At 36.6% G+C, this 21,108-nt stretch overlaps 1 protein-coding gene across 1 annotated transcript; it reads right to left on the reverse strand.

The window, feature by feature from the left end:
* Positions 1-403: 403 nt before the first annotated feature.
* On the reverse strand, positions 404-19,746 carry LOC306662019 (sulfotransferase 6B1-like; the record flags this gene model as incomplete). Its single annotated transcript, XM_079141514.1, has 6 exons — positions 404-1,987; positions 7,639-7,825; positions 7,984-8,075; positions 13,821-13,947; positions 16,824-17,008; positions 19,602-19,746. 6 exons carry the CDS (start codon positions 19,744-19,746, stop codon positions 1,869-1,871), a joined length of 855 nt encoding a protein of 284 aa, XP_078997640.1. The 3' UTR covers positions 404-1,868.
* Between the last annotated feature and the right edge of the window lie 1,362 nt (positions 19,747-21,108).

A 21,108-nucleotide genomic window follows, 5' to 3' on the forward strand; every position in this document is an offset into this window, starting at 1 on the left:
ACATGACCTTACTTTATCTTTATAATATATACTGGGCACATATATACATATATATATATATATATATATATATACATAAATACATATATGTGTATGTACATGTATATACATGCACAGCTCATATGCTTGCTTTTCTAAAAAAAATTATTATTCTATAATAATTACTAGCATGTGAGCATTTTGAGAACAGAGATCCTTTCAACTCCATCATGTGCCCCTACAGTCTATAATGGACCCTGACACATAGATGATGATGCTCAGAAATATTTTTGATAGAATGATAAATGAACTGGGAATTAAGGTCATTGGCTACACCTTTAAATATTGATCTTAAGAAATTTATTATGAAAACTGGATTCCAAATTTACTTATAGGTTTAAAATACAATCAAATACAGCCTTTCTTCAGTTCTCTTGACTTCAACAATCATTTTAATGAAATAAGAAGGTATAGTGTCTCACAGGATTTGGTTCCTCCAACGCTACAGTCATTGTTTTCTTGATTTTCCAGCCTCACCAGATCTCCATGGCTCTGCTCTGATAGCTATATTGTTCCCTGACCATCAATATCAGGAGGGATTTCAGCTCCACCATGAAAATTGAAAATAAAGCTAATGAAGAAAAGTGACCCTGAGGGCTCCTATCAATCTCTGACATTATTTACTTAAGGAAGGTGTCTCAGTAAATCTCTAGGAATACTAATTTTGGAAGAAAAAATTGCATGCATGAAGTAAAAAATATACATTTTATTTGTAATAAATGTGTATACGGAAGATTTAAGAAGATTTAATTTCTTACTAAATAAATGTGATACGAAAGACTCCAACAGATTTGTGACTGATGATTTATATAGGTTCACAATACACTAAGATACAGAATCAAAGTGATGGCTGAATTAACAAAGTCAACCTATTCCTTTGAATTCTAAGCTTAATTTCATACACAGTATATACTTTTTATTTGCCATTAAGCTGTAAGTTAGATATTTTGACAGATATAAACAATGAAACATAATTTATATGTTGTCATTTAGGTGATAAATAATCTTAAAATAAGTATACTGAATTCTATTACAATGTCCTCTGGGCTAAAACTACAGAATAATACTAATGGACAGAGAGAATTATAGAGATTGTATTGATGTTAGAAATGATTCAGAGCAAAAGCATACATATTCAAAATACTACAAAGAATCGTAAGTACTTCAAGGAAAATTATAGTTTTTAAAATTGGAAAAGAAGAAATTTTGTAATTAAACTGAATCAAGGTAAAGAAAATACTAGAATACTAAGCCAGTATTAATGTAAGAGTTATCTTTTCATTTTTCATTTTTCCCACTATATTGGAATGTGGTCATTTGATATACTCTAAATATTAGGAGATTCTACCTTAGTAAGGTTTTGCTTGTCATGATTATGACATTGCAGAATATTTCTACACAGACACCAGGGAATGTTGAAATAAAAGTGTTGGTCATGATTGTCCAAATAGGCAGAAAATAAATTCTTCTCAGACATCTGTTATTTTAGATAATCCCTCGCCTCTTTTGTTGTACATTAATGCAGCTTGTAGAACATCACAGTAATATGCTCTCTCTGAATAGAAGTAATTCCTTGCCTTACTGAATATCCTGGAAACAGGTATACAATTCAGCCATTCGAAAGTGTTATACTTCTTTTTACTAATAATTCTCTGCTATCACCAAATATAATAACAACAGTCTCTCACACATGACACTTTTGACACATTCACAAAGTATCTGTTTCTTGATGAAAGAAATATCGGCTTTCCACATTGGTGAAAAATATTTACACATTCCCCAAGCTCAGCACTGCATAAAATGGAAATTGGTTTCATTTCCCATTTGTACTAAGAGTACTCCTTCAAGTTTCTTGCCAGTTCACTGTGTTTCATTTTCTCTGTGAATAGTTCATCAAATACTCTCTTCTGCTTTGAAGTAAAGTAGTTTATCCAATCACCCACCACTCCTGGAAAAATTGGAAATGTATCAGACAAGAACCAATTTAAATGTATAGTATTCACAAAAGAAATCTGTCAGCTTTATAATAAAATGTGAACATTTGTTATCTCTTGGTGATAAGATTATGGGGGATTCTTTTTCTTCTGCTTATCTGTTGTTTCCAATTTCTTCTGCAAAGTTTGCATATTAATTTGTACAGGTTAAAAAGTTATTTCTTAAAAAGAAAGAGTAAAAATACTTAAACATCACAAGGTTCTGCTGTAGCAGTCAAAGAAGTTTCTAATCTAAACATAATAAAACTTTAAATCAGACAATGTGAGCATAAGAACATTTAACTTATTTCCCTACCTGGGCACCTAGATTGCAGAAGATGTGTTGATAACATACTACGGGGGTGGGTAATTTGTCTCATTTTAAGGGAATGTATTTTTAAAAATTAATAATGGATAATTAGAAACATAGAGTTCTAGTATAAGGTATCCGGTGATAGGGTATATACCTCACAATGTCCCTGAGTCTCTCCTGATCATACAAATTAACTTTCTCAGCCTTGGCCACAAGAGTTCCCTCAAAATTGCCCTTCTCACTTCTCTAATGCTCTCTGTGTCAAAGCCCAGCTCTGAATCTTGCCCACCATAGTCTTCTGGTCTCAAGCTTCACCGCTTGGGTCTCCAGCTACTGGAGCCAGTGAAATATCATTTTATCTCAACATTTCAAACTGCTTTATACCATTCTCTATTATCTTTTCTTTCCAATTAGCTTAGGTTAGGGACTGTGATTTATCATTTGTATGTAACCTTACAGTTCCTGATTCAGTGCTGAGCAGTTTCTAATAGGTGTTTAATAAACAACCGGCAGCTTAATCGAATGCCAAACAATGTCACCTCCACCTACAGCAAAGAAACACATAACAACTTAGGAATCTCTGATGTTGTGGATTATTGGTTCAAAATACTGAATTCAGGAAGAAGCAGAGAGGAATTCTATTGGTGGTGTAGGGGTGGGAGATGGAAAGGAGAGTAGTACCAGAAGGAAGATCTCAATCAGGAAATGACATTAATGGCACTGTCTCTAAGGCACACGTCAACATGGACATAAGGCCAGCTCCATGGGTCAATATGCCTGGCCTATGGAAGAGCAATATTATTGTTATTGAACAATATTCTTTGGTCCTTCCTGGTTCTTCCTTCCAGTATCAGTATCACTTCATCTGAATCACTATTATCTTCACTTAATATGATTTTGTTTGCTTGTCTTGTTTCTAATTTCTGACTTGTTCTTTGGATTTCCTTTACTTCTTTTGTTAAGAAAAAAATTGTAAAATTATATAGTAATTATATATGTAGGTTAAAATATATATGAGTAAAGAAGGTAAAAAAAATCAAGGAAATATACTCAGCTAACATGGTAACAGAGAAGTTAGCATTCATTCTCCTAAATGTTTTCTTTTGCAAGCATAGATATTCATGTAAACTGTATTTAAAAATGACAACATCAGGGCTGGGGTTGTGGCTCAGTGGCAGAGTGCTTGCCTAGCATGTGTGAGGAACTGAGTTTGATTCTCGGCACCGCATATAAATAAAATTAAGGTCCACTGCCAGCTAAAAAATGTTTTAAAAAATCACAACATCATAACCTGCTTTTTTTAATTCACATGTTCTACTTTAATCATCTTTCATGTTAGTATGCATTCACACTCAATAAAATCATGGTTGAATAGAACAATATAAACAATCAAAAACATAAAGGGAAATTGGAAAATGTCTTAAACAAAAAACAAAACCATGACACCTAAAACTTAGGTAATTCAGCAGAAGCCAAACTAAAAGGACAATTTATAGTGGTAAACACATGTATTAAAAAAGAAGTATCTCAAATAAACAACCTAACTTCACTCCTCAACCAACCAGAAAAAAGAAGGAAAAAAACAAGCCCAAAGCTAGAACCAGGAAAAAATAACAAAGATTAAAGCAAGAAACAAATTAGAGAGTAGAAAAAAATTGGCGAATCTAACAATTAATTTTTTTGAAAAGATAAGCAAAACTGACAAACCTTCAGTTAAGAAAAAGAAGCCTCAAATAAATTTGATTGATTGAATTCAAGTCTTGACTTTATTGTCTTTAAGTTCTATGACTCTGGAAAGTTATTTAGGCGCTTGATGGCTCTGTCTAGGTGTTAACATGAATACAATCCTCATGTCTATTTTTAAATATAAGGAAGATAAACCAAGTAATGTGCTTGGCACATGGTATGCACTCAATAAATCCTAGCTATGCTTGTATAATTTTCATTACTCCATAGTAAATTCCTGCATGCATGTAACCTTGGTTTCTGATTAGTGTCCACTTCAGTGAACAGGTTTTCATCGTTGTAGGTTACTTTGCAGTATGCCTCCTGTCCATACATCTTTCCACGCTCCCATAGTTCTTTTAATATATGTAGGTCCTTGGACTGGGACACTGGTATCACCACTTGCCACCCTATCTCCATGGCTACCCCACTTTCTAGAACATCACTCCAATCCTGACTTCAGGATGTGAGGGCGATCTGGCTGCGACATCTGTCACCCCATCGATCGCCAGGGTTGATTCGGCTGATGTGGCTGGCTAGGCGCGCGTCCCCTTCCTCCCTCACCGCTCCATGTGCGTCCCTCCTGAAGCTGCGCGCTCGGTCGATAGGAGTAGCTGCGCTCCCCTGCTAGTACCTCCAAACAAGCTCCAATTCTGACTTCAAAGTAAAGACAACTGCAGGGACAAATTCTCTCCTCAGTGAAGTGAGGAATTTCTCTGTATGCCAAGGAATCTGAATCCGTGACTTGAGCAGTTCATCAGTAGCAAGCATTTCCAAAGGAGAGATCCTCAACTACGGTCTCAGCCATCCAGCGGCAGGAGCCAAGTGAACGACTGTTGGCCCTCCTGTGTTTAATTCCTTGTTTACAACAAATCTACCAACAGGCGCTCGTGGTGACCAGTATCAGTGAGGATGTTTCCACTGTTAGCCTTCTGTGCTTAGATCAAATAAGGAAGCACTTTACACTGAATTTAAATGCTTTAGAATTAATGTTAGTTATAGTGATGGTGATTTGATTTCATCTGGGATATTTGCTGGGGTTACTAGCATGGCAGGTCAGAGAATAATCCCTTTCCCAGTACAGTAATATTTCACAAGTTTGTAGGATAAGACGTGAGAACATTGATCACGTTGCTAATCAGAATCTCAAAGGGCGATGGTAATACTGTACGCCACTAAACATCAGAACTTCCTCATTTCTCACTTTCCTCTGTACCACGGTCTGTCTCTTTTTGTTGCTGTTGTTGTTGTTGGTTTGTTTTCTTCCCCTTTGCTTAATTTGCCTTCCTTTTGTGGGCCTTTTTCTAAGTTCCCCTTTCTTTCACCTCCTCTCCCAACCCCTCCTAATCTGTCACTTGTCCCTGCCTTTCTCTCAAGTGCCACATCAACTTGCTCCTACCCTCTACTCTCAAACCGCTTGGAAGAGGGTCCCTTAGCTGCTGGACCCCCTTTTCACCTCCCATCTCATCAAATCTTCACCTGGCTCCCATCATTCCCACAGTGGAAACCACTCTGGGAACTCAGTGATGACAAACAAATGGTCATGTTTGAACCTGGCTTTTCCCTTAATTTTCCCTGATCTCTTTTCTTGGCTTCCTTGGGTGTCTTCATCTCCTGGACATTTGGGTCTCCAGGGCTCCTTCCCACTCCCTGTGACAAGCCTTCCGAATTCCATGGCCCACAGGTGGTTCCTAGACTGACTTCCTAGGCAAGTTCCACCCAACAGTGACTCCCCTGTCATTGCCCCAATTATGACCCTCAATGTTCCTTGCCTGTAAAATTACAAAAGCTCTTAATTGGACTTTCTGCCCTATTTTCACTGTCTTCTAATCAATTGTCTGCCCTGACACTATCATTTCCCAGCACACAGGACTGATCATGTAGGTCCCTTGTTAAAACAATAAACAAATCAGGAAAAGAGAAGAGAGTTGAGGTCCATCAATGCTTTTTTTCTCCCGAGCACCAATATTTCTTTATCTCCCTCATTCTGCTTCTGACATATACCACTCTAGCTCAAGAGACTACCTGCTCTTTCTAGAAAATGCTATCCAATTCCATGGTAGTTCTGAGCTTTTCTTCTTGGGGTTAGCTCTAGATGGAATACAATTTTTTCCCATCATTTTTATGGTAATATAGTTCTCCTGCTTTCAGCCCCAAATCCAATGTGCTCTCCTTACCCTGCTTTGCTAGGGAGAAGTGATCTCCCCACCCATGTTCCAGTCACGTTTGCTTGTACAGCCACAAGCACCATATAGAACCATCTAGATTGTGACCTTCTGAAGGAAGGACTATGTCTTATTTCATGGCTGAATATTAGTTTCCAGAAGTAATAATTTATTAATAAATATTTACCGAATTGAATTCTCACCTCCTTCGTAGCCCTGGTTTTGCAACTATAAAGAAATTTTAAAATGAACGAAAAAATGGAAAACAAGTTGCAAAATTAAGGCTTTATCAGTTTTATATAAATTTGCAAATATTTTCATTAGGGGTGGATTATATTCAGTTGGACCAAAGAAGGGAAATAGATGTTTGTTAGTAACCTGAGTACATAAAGGCAGAACATGTTGCCTTTATAAATTATAAAATATTTTCCCCCTCTATCTGGATAAAATTTACAGACTTCAAAATAGTTCTATATCTAGATGTGCCCCTACTTGCTTCTCAATTAAACCTGAAGAACCAGTGGAGAAGATTTATTGTCTTTTCTTTGTGTTTCCATGCAGAGGAACATCCTTAAATAACAATCCCAGCTTCTCTCCCTACACTCCTTCTTTACTTCTGAAGGATGAGTTAGTTACCTGGTTGGTATCTGGGGAAACACTCCATCCACACTCATGAACTCCTTTCTCTCTCCTAAAGAGATGGCTGGTGTGTTCGATCTCCACTATGTCCCAGTGCTTTTGCCTAGAGAAGGGAAAGAACTGCCCTTCATAGGCTGTGACTAGGTGGGTATGTTTGTACAATTCAGGGTAAAATGTCGGCAAACGCACTAGGCTGCAGGCTTGAGACATATTCTTCAAAGAGCTTTCTTATTTCCATCTGTTTATCTCCTATGTCTATCTTTCAATTGACTCCTGCATGGGCACGGACATCGCAATTCTAGAAATAATGCAATTCAAGAATTTTATTTAATAAACATTCATGAAGGGTGACAATGTGCAATCCATTACACAAGATAGGGAGAGTAAAATGGAAGAGTAAAAATGGATCTGTAGTTGTCCCTTGGTATCCATGGGGGATTGGTTCTAGGACATCCCAAGGATACCCAAATCTTCACAAGATATGCCCTTATAACAAATGGCATGGTATTTGCATATAACCTATGCACATCCTCTCTTGCCCTTTAAATCACCTCTAGACTATTTAACAAACCCAGTACAATGTAAGTGCTCTCTAAATAATTGTTATATCCTGTTGTTTAGGAAATATTGACAAGTCTATACACAGGTAGTACAGTTGCAATTTAGTTTTCAAATATTTTCAATCTGCTATAGGCTGAATCCACAGATGAGGAACATGCAGATATGAAGGCTCAACTGTACTTCCACAAATACAGACCAGTTACCACATCTCCTTCTGGCTTACCTTTTCTAAATACCAGGCTCCTCTCAGATGTGAGGGCACAGATGGTATGATTTGGATCGTGGTTTTCTTTGACTGTATTATTTTTCATTTCACTGAAGGATGTTTTCCAAGCAATCTTATTAATTTCACTGTCATTCACATGTATACCAAGGAAAGTAGTTATTTTCTTTAAACTTTTAGAAAAATCCTGAGCAATAAGCAAAATTTAAAAATAAATTAAGTATAACTCTTATTAAAACATCAAATTCATTCCCTAAATCCTAAGAGCAGAATTCATTGATTGATTTCTTGTTTTAACTTAATTTTATTTACATTTTGATTATTGAAACATTAGGGAAGACTTACTTTCTTCATTTCTTCATAGAATATAATTAGAGTGTTATCATTTTTGTGCTCTTCCCAGCTTAAAACATGATCAAACCAGGATCCATACACAACTGGAAAAAATGAATTGTTGTGTTATTATTAAAAATTATGACTTTGCATCCATGGGTTTTTCCCTTAGGAAGCAAAGTGAGGCATGTACTTATCAGACTCTGGAGTGAGACTTTTCCTTAGAAGAGTGCAATTTCAGTATTATTTCAACAAATATAATGATGTGATATGACCTGGGTGGCCACATCTTTTAATAAGTCTTTGGTGCTTTTTTCCCCCTTATTTCTAGTAAACATCATTTTATCATCAGGGAAAGAGGGAGCAGAAATACAGATACACATTTTCTCAAGATGGTTTTTTGATCACTGTTTTGGTTCTTGGGAGAAATATAGAAACACTGAGAATTTATCATCTTCCTGTAAAGTGACAGGTTTTTTCATAATTATAGGTTTTTAGCATAAAAATTTACAAACTTCTTTGAAAAAGATTTTTACAATTATGTTTTTATGTATAAGTTAAAATTACTTTGAATGAAAAAATTAACTTCAAAAAGATTCGATTCACATCTTAGTTCAAGACTGAAAATTCAGTCTTGGGGATTTATCTTTGGTTGATATAATCTCTATGTTGTTGTTATTAAATAATAGCCTTTAGAAAAAGAACCCTCACATATTTAAAAGCAAAATACTTCTTTGGCAATGAGGTGATTAAAAATAAAATTTATTTATTTCATGAAGTCAACTAATTTGAAGCATAATGCATAAAACATAGAAATTTAAAATACTGCAAATGCATTGTTCCATACTTCCTTACCAATCAATATTCAAATTAATGCCCTAAGTATAGAAGGGCTGCTGTGCTGGTTTCCTGAAGATCTGCTGACTTTTGATTCATTGAATAAACATTTATTAAGCCATTAGTGTCTGCCAGACACTTGCTAGACGGTTTGAACATTAAAGCTTTGAATAAATTGAAGTATAATTAACTTCAAACTAAGAGCAATTTTTCATGACTTCAACTTTTGAGGAAACAAAGAGCAGAAAATAACCATGTGTATTTTTAAAACAAGAATTTCCAGGACTACTGTGATGTCATCAGAGAGTCAGACTGCTATCCCACAGGGTTTATAGTAAGCTTCTCAGAGAGCTTCCTGGACGCACCTTTAGTTATCAGTAGTTTCAGTGAGTTATGCAACATCTCTTACTAGAATTACCCAAATTACCACATCAGTGATATGGGATACCTCTTCTAAGAATGGTCAGTGTTTTCTCAGAAGCAAACACCTGGTGGGAGGAGACAGATTTTCTCTCATGCAAATTTAGAAAGTTGACTACTGTAGTCACTAGTGCCTCAGACTACCTGCTCTGCCACTTCCCACCAGCAGGGACAGCCAGTCCTTGAGGTGATGTCATGCCTAGAGTTGTTGATGTCCTGGGACCCCTTTAGTCCATGGAGCAGGGAAGCTGAGCTCCTGCAGCCAGGAGGCTGGGCAAAGACAGAGACCCAGAGTTACACTCACTGTTAGGTATAATTGACCTTGTTCATTATGGTGTTTGGTAGGAAATATGTTGGGATATGCCTCAAAATACATTTAAGAGTGGATGTTGCAGCATAGCTTGATCATAATTTGAAGCCAGCTGTTCTTTTGTTGACCAATTAATTTATGCCCGACCATGTTCCAAAAAGGACTTGAGTCAGATAAAAGAATTGAAAAAAAATTGGCTGCCTCAGCCTTCTTCACCAACATAGGAAAGTGTATTAGTACTATATATGAAAAGTGTTTTTGAAAGGCTAAAAAATTTTAAATGAATGTTTGGATTAATTTTTAAAATCAGAATCCTTTAATTGTCCAGGTCATTAATAGACCTTAGCTCTAAAGAAAATTCAGCTTTCAAAATAGAGGTTTGAAATATTTCTTTTATGGAAAACGCTTTTCTCTGTATCCTTCATTTAATTACAGAATTATCCAACTACCTCCTGGCTTTAACATATGTCTGCAGGCTCGCCCTTTGCTATCCAAAATTCTTTTACTGAATGGCCCTGAGAAGTTTGTTCTAACTCAACCCATGTGTCTTAGGGTCTGGGGAGTGAGCCATAAATTTTCCCTCCTAGAAATTTCCAGAATCTGCCCTCCTATACAATCCATGCTTCTTTGAGACTCATATCTTTTCAATATACCACTCTTTCCCTTCTTATCTCAATCATAAATCAACCTGCTCTCTCTCCTAAAGTCACAGAAGGCTTTGCTAACAGGTCACAGTCTTCCTCTGATTTCTTGCCATCTACTGGAGTGCCTTTAATGAACAGCTCCAACAGTAACCTACTCTGAACATTTTGTCCCTTTCTGTCTTCACTTTCTTCCTCTGTTTTCTTGTCAATCCCTTCAGTTTCCTTACTGCCTTATTGCTTATTTAGAATAATTGAAAAAATTAAACACCCAGGATTGAATCAAAACACTTCAACTTCTTTTCTTCTCTCCCATTGTTGCTCAGTGCTGCTGGAGAAATGCATACAAGTCAGCACTTACACCACTGCAAGTTCACTTTTCCAATCTTAGGACCCCAAGACACCCTAAGCAAGCTACTTGTCCTACATTAACATCCCATTCTTCCCAGCAGCCTTTTTGATCCTGCCACACTTTCTGCAAACCTTGTGCCTCTACTCCACTTATAATGAGTGTCTTAGTTTTCAGTTTCTAGAATGATCTCAGAAGATGAAATAGTTGTGTAAAAAAGAAAACTCTCTGGGATGAAGTGGCTGAGGAAATAGAGTATTACTGTAAGACTAGAGAGAAAGCTACAGGGAGGAAAAAGAGCTGAATGATGTTATTAGTTTTACTGAGATTATTAATCTGCCATGGTTCTACCAGAACACAATTTCTAGTTATTGTTTAACTTGAAAAGCTAAAGTGTGTTTTTATGCTATCTGAAAGGCATATTAGATGATTAGGTTCATGATGTCTCAGTATGTCTCTTTAATATCTCATTATATAACCAAGATCCATGTCTATATTTGGGGATAGGTACAGGATATCATAATGCCTTAGTTGTAAAATAACCTTGTTAGATAAATTCTTACTTACAACAGCTCTGTTCCTTAATGTGAAACTTTCTTTTATTCTTTCTTCATCTTCTTTTTTTTTTTTTTTTGGTACCGGGGATCAAACCCAGCATTGCTTAACCACTGAGCCATACCCCAGACTTTATGTTGTTTTATTTGGAGACAGAGTCTCATGAAGTTGCTTAGGGCCTCACTAAATGGCTGAGGCTGACTTTGCGTTTGTGATTCTCCTGCTTCCACATCCTGAGCCACTGGGATTGCAGGCATGTGCCACCATGTCCAACAATGTGAAACTCTTTAAAAATCTCCTGTGTCTAGAAGAATATATGAGTAGATTTCTACAGCACATTTCACTATTTCATCATTTAATTTGAACCTCTAAATAATCTTACAAAATGGATTATTTGATTAGCCTTATTTCATGTTAAAGTATAGATCTCAGAAAGATTATGCTACTTGTCCAAAGCCACATAGGAAATAAAGTGTAGTCAGGAACTGATGCCAGGTTGTCTGCATCTGTCACCTATTCTTTCTCCTACACCATGTTCTCAGTTGCAAGAGAAATAATCTTCCCTTCAAGAGTCACTGAAGAATATACCTAAAATACAGTCTCATATAGATAACACACATGCACATGAGCACAAACAACCATAACTTAAAAATAGTAAAAATGGAAGCTACTTGTGCCAAACATAATAGATTAAGACAAACAAACAAACAAACAAAAACTTCAGTGTTTCTATCAATGACAGGGTTTGCTCAGGCTGGATTACCTAGTTGTAGAATATTTACAGATAAAATCCCTTTACATCTAAAAATCTATTCATTCGCCCAAGAAAGTGCAAGAGAATAATCTGGAATACTTTTTTCCAACTATACTCTGTTCCTCCTGGATACTCTACTGTGACTCCAGGTACTCCACTAGGTACAGTAGCCTCACTGTATTCTGGCCTGAGCTGGCATGTTTGTGGTTGTGTTGATAGAAAAATAACTTCTGGAACAGGAATGGTGCCAGATCTGCACCACCCTGTCCTCACCAGACCACACCTAAAGTATGCTTGCTTTCTAGGCACTGGATAATAGCGAAGAGTGGCCAAGTTAGAAGAGCTCATGCAGTGGAAAGGATTGGGAACCCTTGTGTGTTATAATGGTAGACAAAAACAGCATTTCTTGTCTTGAGGAAAAGCAGATTCCAGGTCTGTTCTGAAAACAAAACGAAACAAAAATTATGTATTTAAACTCTGCTTATTCCAAAAATGGAATTGAGGTGGAGTGAGGCATGCCAACTATCTTCAAATATTTAGAAGGCTATTATGTACAAGAGGAATTCATGATTAGGGGTATTTTTTTCCCATCATGGACAAATGATGATATGATGGTTAAGGGCAAAGATTTTGGAGCAAATGCCTGAAATTAACCCTGGCTTTGCTCCTTATTAGTTATGCATCTGTGAACAAGTTGCTTAGCTTCTCAAGGTTTGCATTCTCTTCGGTTATAAAATGAGGATAATAACAGCTACCTCGTGGTGTGTCTGGTGAGGATGAAATGAGAGAATGTTTGCATAGCACTTACCTAAGATTGTCACATGGTAATCACACAGTAAATGGTAAGACACACACACACACACACACACACACACACACACACACACACACATCTGAGAAGTTCCAAGAGGGAATGCAGAGTGTTAGGGGGGTTGGTGAACCTGTTGCCAGGATTAAGATGTTCACGTTTCACTTATACAATTCTTGGGGATATCATAAGGGTTATTCAAAATCAGGTGGGTATTTGGAGCAGATAAACTTTAAAGTGCCTGTCATTCCTGAAACATGACTCTGTTAAATGTGTGCCACTAGCTAAGCAGGAAAGCAGATCAGAAAGGGGAAACTGTGAGCAGAACATATTCTTTCATATGGTACGGAGCGAAACAAAGAGAAAAAAATGCTACTGGGAGCTAGGTGTTAAGGCTATACTTGCTGAGGCTTCCCTGAAATTAACAAGTTAAGGCTGAATAATTTTCTAGGGAAATTGGCCATTAAAGAAGACTTACCCTACCTCCAGGAAGAGTTAGGGCTCTCTGAGGACTCACCATTTCCAACTCATGTCTCTTTTAAAGTCTACGGTGCCTATTATTTTGGCTTAATATGTGTTTGGAAATTCAGAATTTTTTTTTAAAGTGCTTCCGACACCACTGGGTCAGAGGAGAGGAATAAATTCCAAGGTCTTGTGGTGGCAGAACCACCGTGCACCATGCAGGTCAATCGTGTTCCACTGTGGTGTTTCTCAGATAAACAGCTGTTAGTTTTTATGAAATCAGTTCTCTCACAGTTTGTTTATTGGTTCATTTGGGGAAATTATGAGCATAATTTTTGTTGTCCCATGTTTTTTTTTTTTTTTTCCCAGGATGGTATAGCTGAGGTATTTCAGGTTTCCTATCTACATAATTATTTCACAAAAAAAGACTAGTGGTGTATCAGGGTTGGGGGTGCTTATACATAATTAATCTCTGTTTCGAAAACATTAAGATCGCTCAGTAAATAATCACTAATACTTTACTCCCCTAGGAGATAAGAGAGACCGTAGAGAGGCAAAGTAAGAGAGAATTCGCTTAGAAGAAATAAAAGAATTATCTTTTCGACATAGTTCTGAAAATAGGTGGTTAGGATCCATTTAAACTGCTGGAAAATGCTTTCCTTTTGAGTGAGAAAGTTCACTGTTATGAATATTAAAATCATCGTTATATTTACCATCTCCTCTGAGGAACAGCTCCAAGAATGCAGCCCATGTTTCGATGTGAGGGAGATTGGGGTTATCTCTGTAGTAGTGGAAGAGTGAAACAGCTGTATCTTTTGGATTTCTAATGACGTAGATAATCTGTTTAAGAAATCAATTTATTCTTGAATGGAAGTAGCCCAATACAAAATATTTCCTGAAAGAAAATAGCAGTTAAACTTACCTGTGCAAATCATGACTCTTTTTTGAGGGGAGGGGGCCAGCTTTTGCTGATGTTTAAACACAGTCTTAGGCTAAGTGTCTCTCAAAACTTAACGCACAGAAGAGTCAACAAGGGATCTTGTTAAAATGCAGATTTTGATTCTGGAGGTCCAGGAGTAGGTCTAGCATCCTGCAGTTCTAACAAGTTCCCAGCTGATGTTGATGCTGCCAGTCTACCAACCACAATTTCTAAATTTGTGTGCTAAATCTGGTCCTATCTTTTGGGGGGCAGACAAGGGAAAAAATAAGCTTATTCATTTGTGAAAACAAAAGTACCTTCTAGTTATCCACATAACACAAAACTGGTTTCCATATAATAAGAGTTCTTACAAATTGTCTATTATTATTGAAAGAAGAAATACTGTTTTAGACTTTCCTTTTTCTGCAATTTAATCCCCCCAAAGAGTAGGGAATCTTGAGGGATCCTCCCAATTTCCATGAACACAGCAAGTGCAGTTTAATCCAATTCAATAAATATTTATTTAGTGCCCACTGTGTACCAGGTAATGTGGGATTTTTCTCTGTCCAAAGAATATAATGAGCCAGGTGTGGTGGTGCATGCTTGTAATCCCAGAGGCTCGGGAGGCTGAGGTAGGATCGCAAGTTCAAGGTCAGCCTCAGTTATTTAGCAAGACCCTAAGCAACTTAGTGAGACATAAAAAAGGCTGGGGATGTAGCACAGTGGTAAGGCACCGCTGGGATAAATCTCTAGAACCAAAAAAAGAAAAAAGAAACAAAGAAAGGAATCCAAAGAATATAACAAAGAGGAAGACAGACATGATTCTAGCTCTCTCAAAACTTACAATCAGGTGACCAATAATTAAACAGCCCATAATAGGGGGTATGTAGAGTACATAAGATTATATAAGCAGCCTCAGGACCCCAGGGTAGGAAGCTGGATTTACTAGGAGCAGTTTCAATCATATTCAATATTGCATGATGAGTGGATGGTACAAGATGTTCCACTTGCTTTTAAAATGACAATGGGATAGACACATTTTACTTAGATTAAAAAAGTGTTTGCTGAGTCATCATGAATACGTAACTATCCTGTTCATAGTCCAGGTATTGTGTGGATCCACATGAACAGAGTCTGCTCTTCTTTAATTAAGGGATGTGTAAAGGTCGTGTACAGGAATGAAGTGCCACCTTTACCCCACCCCACCCAATATCCTCTTCATATCCCAAGAAATGCTTTCAGAATAACCCAATGCATTAGGCCTGTCTAACTTCTCCTGAGCAGATTCATAGAATCCCAAGGCTGAGAACAGTTATAAAAACCCACTGCTTTAACAAAATGGGATAAAGTGGCAAGATTTTAAGCCTCAATTATTCAGTTGGATATATTCATTTTAGTGGGAAAAAAAGAGTTTTTTTAGGGTTTCTGGAGAATTCTCAAAGTTATATGTCTGCATTATCTTCTGGGAAAGACAATGCAACCCATTAGTACATAGTTTGCCAGAGAATGTAGTCTAGAGACATTAGTATTACTGGAGAAGGTTAGGGGATATAAAGGGAAAGCAGAATAGTACTCTGAGGGGGCATCAAATACTAAACAAAACAACATGAAATGAGCTAGAAAGCATAAATTTTACACCAAAGAGTTTAGAAACATAAAATGGGAGAAACAAGGATTAAGAAGAAAATAGAGAAGGCAACTAGGATTGAGCTCTAGCAGAAGGAGTGTGGAGGAAGAATTTACTGTCCCAGGAGCAAGGAGGCTTCTCCAACTCCAAGCCCTCAGGGGCTGAGCCTGGGCAACAGGGGCTGAAAACCTCTCAGAAGACCAGGGAAGGAGAGGCTCAGCTCCCAGTAAGGGTCACACCGAAAGGGCTGCACCTCAAGGCTGTACCTTCAGTGTGGTGGTTAAGAAGCAACAACACTGACTGAGCTTCAGTATCTTTGCTTATGAAAGGCCTGTGACCTGCATTTGTTCTTGTTGTGATGTATACAGACACAGCTTCTTATCTGATAACCATTTGTTACCACACTACCCTGAATTAGAGTTAGTGAATTTAATCTGAATCCTTTTCTCTTCAAATCTCTATGTCTCTCTCCTTTCTGTCTCTATCTTTGCTTTTCTTTCTGTCTCGCTCCATATATTTTTATTCTGTTTTATCAGGATACAGAAGAATGTTTAAAAAGCATTTTCCTCTCTCTTTGTCTTTCTCCTCCTCTCTTCCTCTGTCTCAGCAAGAATCTCTTTGGAAGGACTGGTTGAGTGAAATGTAATCAAGCCAATTCACTTTCTCCTGTTCTGACAGATTGGGGAGGGAGGGGCTGTAAAGGCAAAGCTTTATGACATTTGCCCCTGGTTGATTGTGCTTACTTTAATTTGTGCACAGAGGTATTGTGGTAACAGAGTTACAGTCATGGAAGATCTGCACTAATGCATACACATTTGACTGGAAAGTTGCTTTTGTTTTTATGTTTAGAATATGGCTGACATTGTTTGATGAGTCTTCATTTCTGGGAGTGTGTTAAGCTGTCACATGTATCTCGTCTTTACTTTTCAAACATTCTTTTCTCTGATCAAAACAGACTTGCAAAATGTTCCTTATACATACATCTCTTTAAAAATTTTCAACCCTAATGTCATATTACATTAGGCATTTTTCCTTTCCACAAAGTAACAGATAAAATAATTAAAATATTAGCAATATTTACTGTGCCACTTCTGGGCCACATGACAGAGTAGGAATCCAAACCCAACTTTGTGAGCCTCCCAAGGCTCAGCCACTAACCACAGAACTTACCTTGCACTGCTTTTGTTTAATATTCACTGGCAGCATGTCATAGCTCAAATGGGTGGGAATTACTCTTCTCTTAGAATACAGTTTTAGCTCTTCAAATTTAGAAATGTCTCCCAATTCAATAGGAGATGTTATAGTTATTCTCGCATTGGGAATGTTCTCAATGACTTCTGCAACCCAGTGAGTGCCTTTACACAGAGATAAAATGAAATCCAATTTTAATTAAATATCACTCTTGATGAAATGAATAAAGAAAATTAGCATGTTGTAAAAGCAATGAAAGCATTAATTTTATTATAAATAGTTACTATCACACAGCCAGAAAACCTGTTGAAACACTGGAGATGCTAATTCACTTCACAAGTAGAAGTACATTTAAAGAGTGAAGGGATTGAAAACTATACTTGTTGCTTCCTTGGCTAAAAGTACTCTTCTGTTACCAATCACTCCTGGAACCTTCAACTCACAAATTCACACACATCTTTCCATACTTAATTCCCACTCATCCTGCGAGCTCATGCAGCTTCCTCTTTTACAAACTATCTTCTGACTTCCCACCCCCAGTACAGTTGCCTATCTCTTCCTGGCTCCCACTGTACCCAGCTCCTACCTCTGTTAGAGCACAACCACAGCACAGTTGCCATTGCTCATGTTTCAAGCTTATCTCTCCATTTCCTCTTTGCAGATAGACACGAACCTTCATTTTGTGTACAGATACACAGTATTTGTGTAAACAAAGCATTTGAACAACAAATGTATGCTGTATTCAAATATCACAGAGATAAAAGCTACCATGGAATCTGGAAAGAATACAACATTAGCTGTTTTGTTGTTGTTGCTCCAGTTTTATTTTTTCTTGGTGCTGAGAATTGAACCCAGGGCCTTGCACATGCTAGGCAAGTGCTCTCCCACCAAGCTGTCCAGCCCAAGAAATCAACTTGACATTGACATAAAGCAAATGGCAGATGTGCTCTAATATAGACAACAGTAAATTCAAGCAGAGAAATAGAAGTCTGTAGGAGGGGTGGGGGTGTTTTGCTAATTTGAAAGCAATGTCCCTAAAGAGTTTAAATTGAGCTTCATCTTCATTTATCTCACTTTAATTTCCATGAGATATAGCTTAATTTCCATGAGATATAGCATTAACAAGGTTACAGTCGAACAGAGTTTAAACAGTACCTTCATTTGCATTGTTTTAATGTTGACTATTTTACATTGTAATAAGTCTTAAATATTTGTAATTATAGCATTCATACAAATGTGACTCATATTGTATTTGAATTATTTTAACAAATCATATTGATTTGTTTTGATGAAAGAGAGGGAATATAAATGACTCTGTGCCACCAAAGGGACTTCCTGGCAGCCGATGTCTTAGATGGCAGGGGATGTCACCATATAGGCACCATTATATCCAGTGGAAGTCAATGTATGACTACTTATGGTATAAGTTAGCCACCTGCTGTGAGAACATTTTAGGGCCATCTTGTTTGTCTGTTTGGTGAGGTACTGGGGATTGAACCCAGGGGTGCTCTACACTGAGCTATATCCCCAAATCTTTGTTTGTTTGTTTTGGTTTTAGTTTTGGCCTTTTGAGACAGGGGATTGCAAAGTCACCAAGGCCAGCCTTGAACTTGTCCTTCTGCCTCAGCATCCAGTGTCACTGGGATTACAGGTGTGCATATCCAGCTCCAAGATTATTTAAAATATCATAAATTACTTTCTAAACTAATATATCAATGTAAGACAACTTGCATATATTCACAGAGCAATTCCAACTTTAAAATTCCTATTGTATTCCAACTTTACTCTTATATATTCTAGAGTCAATCATTTAATTCATCCTTCCAGCAATGTTTTCCAAAATAAAATGACGACACTGGAAAGATCAGTAGAGTAAAGGGACCAATGGATGGCAGGTGGGGGGAGAGTGGAGAAGTGCTAGGGAGTGTGATATTGGACAAATTATATGGTTATACTGTGTGCATATATGAATATGTAGTAACAACTCCCATCAGTATGTACAACTATAAGGTACCAATTTAAAAATGTGGAAAAAGAACAGAATGATCACCCTGGGAGATCTGGTCTTATGTGAACTCCTTCCCATAAGGAGGACCTGTTGGCCTCGGATGGTGACTTTTTTGCACTCACAATTCAAAGGGAGCTCAGCTCTTAGTTGCTGAACTCATGCGACCAGGTACATGCCATCTCTAAATGGTCATTATTTTGGAAATAGCAACAGGCAATGGGATGTTATAAACCTTGGTCAGCTCTCAAAGCAAAAAAAAAATCTAATTTTGACAATTTACAGAATGATACTATTCACCATAACCATTCCTTTATGAATCTACAACTCCACGTGGAAATAAACTTTGAAGTAATAGCTTTTTAACACTAAAAATGTTGATGGTTCTTACTAGCCTAGATGAAAAAACAATTATTTATAAAGCAATAATTAAGTATAAATTGAACAAATATTATTTAATAATTGATATGCCTGGTGCAAAGTATGATGAGAACTTTATAATGTTATAGATCTTATGCTTATTATATATTTCAACATATGTCCTCGTGAATAAAATAGAAACAAGAGCATTAGTAAAGCTTTGCTTTTTCCAACTGAGTCTTCTTCAAGGCACATTTTTTAAAAATCTCTAATGTCAAATTTTTTTCATTAGAATAAGCAATGGAAAAATTCTGAAAATAAATGCTGAGCAAAAATGATTATTATATTTATTATTGCATCCCTTCCTTAAAAATGCATTAAAACAAACTCACCAGATTTGGGATAGGAAACCAGAAACACATCATCTTCTCTTGCATCAAAAGAATCCAAGGAATTAAGAAGTTCCTTTGAAGATGCAGTGGAAAAGAGGATCCCCTTGAATTTATGAAGAACACTCAACCGACCCGGGGATGACATCTTTCATCAAATCTATCAAAAATTATTTACTAAATGCTGACTCTACACAAGACACAGAACAAATGTGGTCTGTGATCTTATCCCTAGCTGAGTGGGAATGAAATCTTAGAATTACTAAATTGACATTCCAACCAGAGGAACATCTGTATATATATATATATACCTTTCACAGTTCTTCTCAAGAATAATTTTTAAACCATAACTGAGCCAAAGTCTGTTGTAAAAATTTTGTTATCTGAATTTCTCTGATAACAAATGTTACAAGATGTTTCCTCCGACCTGACTCAGGATAGTTTGTGTACAAACTACCAAGCTATCAGAATGTAACCATTCTATTAAGATACTGCAATCAGCCAAATCCTTTGGTCTGAATAGGGAAAGGCTTTTAGTGGTTATAATAGATTACGTCACTGGAGAAATGATTAGAAAAACTAGATTCGGATTTCTACTTATTAACACAGTAGAGGAAGTACTGAGTATTGCTTTTTTTTTTTTTTTTTGTCTTTTTATTTGATAGTGTTGGGAATTGAACCTAGGGACTTACACGTGCGAGGCATGCACTCTACCCCTGAGCTAACCACAGCTCTCATACGGCATTTTAAAAAGAGAGAAGTAAAGTAAGAAAATAGATACAAATTTTTCTAGGATTTAAAAGATATAGCTGTGACTTTGGACAAAGCAGTGCTTTAAAGGAGACAATATTGGAATAAAGCCATTTATGTCAGAAAAGAGGTTTTATGAAAACAGGAAGTTATAGATTGAAGTCAATAAACTCTTATCTGAGCCATTCCTAGCTTTTGTCATAATATTGCAATATTCTGAATTCAAATAGATATGGTGATGAAATTTTCAATTATTTCATTGAACTAAAGTTGGATTTATACTTATCTAACCACTGAAAGAAATAACACACCAATAAAAAAAGAGAAAACCCAAACATGTTAATTGAGTACCACAAAACAAAACAAAACAAAACAAAGCAGGTCTACTGTGGATAAATAATTAAAGAAGAAAAATACCTATGACAATAACAGAAATGAAATTTAGAAGGATCATATACATAGAAAATCCCAAAGAATCTACAAACAATTAGAATAAATATGTGAATTGAGCATGGCTGCTGTATTGTGAGGCCAATATATTAAAATGGATCATATTCCTGTATTTTAACAAAAACCAATTTTAATAATAAAATCTAAAATAATACTATTTACAATGAGGAAAAAAGTCAATTCTCTAGAAATAAATCCAACAATAGATGTGCAAGGCCTGAAAACTACAAAGTACAACAAAGACTAGTTTAAAAGACCTAAATAAATGTAGAAATAAACCACGTCCATGGACTAGATGACTTAATTTTAT

The sequence above is a fragment of the Sciurus vulgaris genome (assembly GCF_902686455.1).
Source record: "Sciurus vulgaris genome assembly, chromosome: 5".
In the NCBI taxonomy this organism is placed as follows: Eukaryota; Metazoa; Chordata; class Mammalia; order Rodentia; family Sciuridae; genus Sciurus; species Sciurus vulgaris.